Source organism: Protopterus annectens, chromosome 4.part1, assembly GCF_019279795.1.
Source record: "Protopterus annectens isolate FY-2018-M chromosome 4.part1, PAN1.0, whole genome shotgun sequence".
Classification (NCBI taxonomy): domain Eukaryota; kingdom Metazoa; phylum Chordata; order Ceratodontiformes; family Protopteridae; genus Protopterus; species Protopterus annectens.
Genome location: NC_056734.1, coordinates 51,788,265 through 51,794,399, shown reverse-complemented (window position 1 = coordinate 51,794,399; position 6,135 = coordinate 51,788,265). Strand labels below are relative to the sequence as shown.

The window sequence follows — 6,135 nt, the reverse complement described above, 5'->3', positions numbered from 1 at the left end:
GACTGACACACCTATTCCTATATGACTGACATATTATTTCTGCCAAATATTTTTGGTACATTTTTCATAAAATTGTGTTTTCTGGCAATTTTTCTGTAATTTTGGTGTCAGTGAAGTATTGTGCAGACATTGATAAACTACTGATGGGGCCACTGGGACAAATGTTTCATTTTGATGTCAGTGAATTGATTGTGCATATTTGGCCAAACTACCGAAGGAATTCCTGGAAGAAATGCTTCATTATGGTGCTTGTGGATACTTGGTAAGACTACTGAATGGATCATTTGGGGAAATGTTTTCTTTTGGTTAAACTACAGAAGAGATCACTGTGGGAAATGTTTTCTTTTGTTGCTTTTGCATATTTGGTGAAAGTACTGAAGGGATCACCTGGGGAAATGTTTCGATTTGGTGTTTGTGCATTCTTGGACATACCACAGAAGGGATCACCTGGAGAAATGTTTCATTTTGTTGATTGTGCATAATTGGACGTACCACAGAAGGGATTGCTGGGGGAAATGTTTCATTTTGTTGATTGTGCATACTTGGACGTACCACAGAAGGGATCACTTGGAGAAATGCTTCATTTTGTTGATTGTGCATACTTGGACGTACCACAGAAGGGATCACTTGGAGAAATGTTTCATTTTGTTGATTGTGCATACTTGGACGTACCACAGAAGGGATCACTTGGAGAAATGTTTCATTTTGTTGATTGTGCATACTTGGACGTACCACAGAAGGGATTGCTGGGAGAAATGTTTCATTTTGTTGATTGTGCATACTTGGACGTACCACAGAAGGGATTGCTGGGGGAAATGTTTCATTTTGTTGATTGTGCATACTTGGATGCACCACAGAAGGGATTGCTGGGGGAAATGTTTCATTTTGTTGATTGTGCATACTTGGACGTACCACAGAACGGATTGCTGGGGGAAATGTTTCATTTTGTTGATTGTGCATACTTGGAGGTACCACAGAAGGGATTGCTGGGGGAAATGTTTCATTTTGTTGATTGTGCATACTTGGAGGTACCACAGAAGGGATTGCTGGGGGAAATGTTTCATTTTGTTGATTGTGCATACTTGGAGGTACCACAGAAGGAATTGCTGGGGGAAATGTTTCATTTTGTTGATTGTGCATACTTGGACGTACCACAGAAGGGATCACTTGGAGAAATGTTTCATTTTGTTGAGTGTGCATACTTGGAGGTACCACAGAAGGGATTGCTGGGGGAAATGTTTCATTTTGTTAATTGTGCATACTTGGAGGTACCACAGAAGGGATTGCTGGGGGAAATGTTTCATTTTGTTGATTGTGCATACTTGGAGGTACCACAGAAGGGATTGCTGGGGGAAATGTTTCATTTTGTTGATTGTGCATACTTGGACGTACCACAGAAGGGATCACTTGGAGAAATGTTTCATTTTGTTGATTGTGCATACTTGGTGAAAGTACTGAAGGGATCACCTGGGGAAATGTTTTATTTTGTTGATTGTGCATTCCTGGACATACCACAGAAGGGATCACTTGGAGAAATGTTTCATTTTAGTGCTTGAGCATACTTGGACGTACCACAGAAGGGATCACTTGGAGAAATGTTTCATTTTGTTGATTGTGCTTACTTGGACATACCACAGAAGGGATCACTTGGAGAAATGTTTCATTTTGTTGATTGTGCATACTTGGACGTACCACAGAAGGGATCACTTGGAGAAATGTTTCATTTTGTTGATTGTGCATACTTGGACGTACCACAGAAGGGATCACTTGGAGAAATGTTTCATTTTGTTGATTGTGCATACTTGGACGTACCACAGAAGGGATTGCTGGGAGAAATGTTTCATTTTGTTGATTGTGCATACTTGGACGTACCGCAGAAGGGATTGCTGGGGGAAATGTTTCATTTTGTTGATTGTGCATACTTGGACGTACCACAGAAGGGTTTGCTGGGGGAAATGTTTCATTTTGTTGATTGTGCATACTTGGACGTACCACAGAAGGGATTGCTGGGGGAAATGTTTCATTTTGTTCATTGTGCATACTTGGAGGTACCACAGAAGGGATTGCTGGGGGAAATGTTTCATTTTGTTGATTGTGCATACTTGGAGGTACCACAGAAGGGATTGCTTGGGGAAATGTTTCATTTTGTTGATTGTGCATACTTGGACGTACCACAGAAGGGATCACTTGGAGAAATGTTTCATTTTGTTGATTGTGCATACTTGGTGAAAGTACTGAAGGGATCACCTGGGGAAATGTTTTATTTTGTTGATTGTGCATTCCTGGACATACCACAGAAGGGATCACTTGGAGAAATGTTTCATTTTAGTGCTTGAGCATACTTGGACGTACCACAGAAGGGATCACTTGGAGAAATGTTTCATTTTGTTGATTGTGCTTACTTGGACGTACCACAGAAGGGATCACTTGGAGAAATGTTTCATTTTGTTGATTGTGCATACTTGGACGTACCACAGAAGGGATCACTTGGAGAAATGTTTCATTTTGTTGATTGTGCATACTTGGACGTACCACAGAAGGGATTGCTGGGGGAAATGTTTCATTTTGTTGATTGTGCATACTTGGACGTACCACAGAAGGGATCACTTGGAGAAATGTTTCATTTTGTTGATTGTGCATACTTGGACGTACCACAGAAGGGATCACTTGGAGAAATGTTTCATTTTGTTGATTGTGCATACTTGGACGTACCACAGAAGGGATCACTTGGAGAAATGTTTCATTTTGTTGATTGTGCATACTTGGACGTACCACAGAAGGGATTGCTGGGAGAAATGTTTCATTTTGTTGATTGTGCATACTTGGACGTACCACAGAAGGGGTTGCTGGGGGAAATGTTTCATTTTGTTGATTGTGCATACTTGGACGTACCACAGGAGGGTTTGCTGGGGGAAATGTTTCATTTTGTTGATTGTGCATACTTGGACGTACCACAGAAGGGATTGCTGGGGGAAATTTTTCATTTTGTTGATTGTGCATACTTGGAGGTACCACAGAAGGGATTGCTGGGGGAAATGTTTCATTTTGTTGATTGTGCATACTTGGAGGTACCACAGAAGGGATTGCTGGGGGAAATGTTTCATTTTGTTGATTGTGCATACTTGGAGGTACCACAGAAGGGGTTGCTGGGGGAAATGTTTCATTTTGTTGATTGTGCATACTTGGACGTACCACAGAAGGGATCACTTGGAGAAATGTTTCATTTTGCTGATTGTGCATACTTGGAGGTACCACAGAAGGGATTGCTGGGGGAAATGTTTCATTTTGTTGATTGTGCATACTTGGAGGTACCACAGAAGGGATTGCTGGGGGAAATGTTTCATTTTGTTGATTGTGCATACTTGGACGTACCACAGAAGGGATTGCTGGGGGAAATGTTTCATTTTGTTGATTGTGCATACTTGGAGGTACCACAGAAGGGATTGCTTGGGGAAATGTTTCATTTTGTTGATTGTGCATACTTGGACGTACCACAGAAGGGATCACTTGGAGAAATGTTTCATTTTGTTGATTGTGCATACTTGGTGATACTGAAGGGATCACCTAGGGAAATGTTTCATTTTGTTGATTTTGCATTCTTGGACATACCACAGAAGGGATCACTTGGAGAAATGTTTCATTTTAGTGCTTGAGCATACTTGGACGTACCACAGAAGGAATCACTTGGAGAAATGTTTCATTTTGTTGATTGTGCTTACTTGGACGTACCACAGAAGGGATCACTTGGAGAAATGTTTCATTTTGTTGATTGTGCATACTTGGACATACCACAGAAGGGATTGCTGGGGGAGATGTTTCATTTTAGTGCATGAGCATACTTGGACGTACCACAGAAGGGATCACTTGGAGAAATGTTTAATTTTGTTGATTGTGCTTACTTGGACGTACCACAGAAGGGATCACTTGGAGAAATGTTTCATTTTGTTGATTGTGCATACTTGGACATACCACAGAAGGGATTGCTGGGGGAAATGTTTCATTTTAATGCTTGAGCATGCTTGGTGAAACTACTGAAGGGATCGCTTGAGAAATGTATGTTTTCCTTATCGAGGTTTCCATGCTCTACCCCCATGCATACCCGACACTAGATGGCAAACCTTGGTTTGCAATCATTCGAACTAAATTATGTGGAGTTCCCTTTAAGAGTAATCCTTTATTTCCAGCATGATATTTCAGTGTGTGTGTGTGTGTGTGTGTGTGTGTGTGTGTGTGTGTGTAGGGGGGGGGGGGTTAAGTGTTTGACTGGTATGAATTGTTTTCAACTCTGTTTGTTATTTCCACAGCTAAGGTGTATGCTAGCAATCCCTGCAATATACTTCTGGCATGTACAGTAAAACAAAATGAAACCTCTGAGTAATGCTGTGTGAAGTCAGCATTACTGACTTGCTTCACTTTACTCAAAGATAATATATGCTTTCTTTCAAAGGAAAGCATGAATATTATCTGTGTTTAGGCACTGTCTTTGAAAAAAATTAAATGAGCAAGACTCCTTTCCTTTAGTGTAGGGAATGCTCAGTGTACCATCACCCCCCCCCCATGCAACACCACTGGAAGAAAATGTACATGGGAAGATGTGAAGTCTGCACAGAAGGCACACCAACTGAAAAACAAACTGTACAGCAATGTGAAGCAGCAGCAGTCACTGTCGTGCCACTGGTTGGCAATAATAATTAAAACTGATGCACACAGACACCTATACACTTACATACTTGCACACACTCACGGACATACAACAAGCACACACATGCATGCATAGTCACACAAAACACATATGCATACGCAATAAGCTCACACACGCACACCTGTGCACACACACACACACACACACACACACACACACACACACACACACTCTCTCGCTCATCCAGACTCAACAAGCACACACACTTACGCTCATGCTACAAATACATACACATGCAGAAGCAACAAGCACATGCACATACAGTCAAACACACACACACACTCACGCACACACTACAAATGCACACACAAAACACACACACTCCATTTATATTTTCTAAGAGAAGAAAAGAATCATGGATTCAGATGGAATGTTTATTTACAATTTTACTTTTTATTGTGAGTCCTGCCTGTAATACTTTTCTATCTGTAATGGGATTGTATGTTTTGACTACAGAAAAGTATTAACCCAACAGCATATTATAGTTTTCATATATTAGTTATTTCTTGAATGTTTATGGTACTACATGGGTTTATTGATTTATGTTGGACCCTTTACTGTTTGGAATCTATTTCTTGGACATCTAGGCAAAAGGAAATGTCCCATGGGAATATGGGTATAACATGGCTATACTGGTAAAGGTCCTATGGCCATTAGCATAGTCATCATCTTCTTTCGGCTGTTCCCGTTAGGGGTCGCCACAGCGGATCATTTGTTTCCATTTCTTACTGTACTCTGCATCATGCTCTTTCACACCAACCACCTGCATGTCCTCTCTCACCACATCCATAAACCTTATCTTAAACCTTCCTCTTTTCCTCTTACCTGGCAGCTCCATCCTTCGCATCCTTTTCCCAATATACCCAGCATCCCTCCTCAGCACATGTCCAAACCAATGCAATCTCGCCTCTCTTGCTTTGTCTCCAAACTGTCCAACCTGAGCTGACCCTCTAATATACTGATTCCTAATCCTGTCCATCCTAGTCACACCCAGTGCAAATCTTAACATCTTTAACTCTGCCACATCCAGCTCTGACTCCTGCCTTTTTGTCAATGCCACCGTCTCCAACCCATAGCATAGTAATCTCCTATAAATCTATGAACCCTTGATAATATAACTTTTTTGGATATTAATTGCATCTTGCTGATTCTTGGCTTGGGGCCTTTCTGTGAGAATGCAGTGTGACAAGAGAGTAGTGTATTATAATACGTTAGTAGTTGTGCAAAGTTTTTCTGTGTTGTGCACTTTTGTCTGTATTTTGTTGAACATTTCAGGGTTAATGAACTTATTTCCAAGGATTTTGATCCATCCAAGTTGGAAACTTCTGGTAGAAGCCTTTTTGTTTTTATCTGATTGGCCTGAGTGATTAACTGTGTAAAAGTCTTTCTTCCTGCTGGTGTAAAAGAATTACACTTTTTATGAGACTGTGCTC

The 6,135-nt window shown here is 40.9% G+C and overlaps 1 protein-coding gene across 1 annotated transcript; it reads right to left on the bottom strand.

Annotated features, from left to right (window-relative positions):
- Positions 1 to 2,325: 2,325 nt before the first annotated feature.
- Positions 2,326 to 3,540, bottom strand: LOC122801171 (polar tube protein 1-like). Its single transcript, XM_044070735.1, has one exon. It carries the CDS (start codon positions 3,538 to 3,540, stop codon positions 2,326 to 2,328), a length of 1,215 nt encoding a protein of 404 aa, XP_043926670.1.
- Positions 3,541 to 6,135: the final 2,595 nt, after the last annotated feature.

Coding starts and splice junctions, on each gene's coding strand:
- LOC122801171 (XM_044070735.1), bottom strand. CDS start 3,540: ATGCACAATCAACAAAATGAAACATTTCTCCAAGTGATCCCTTCTGTG.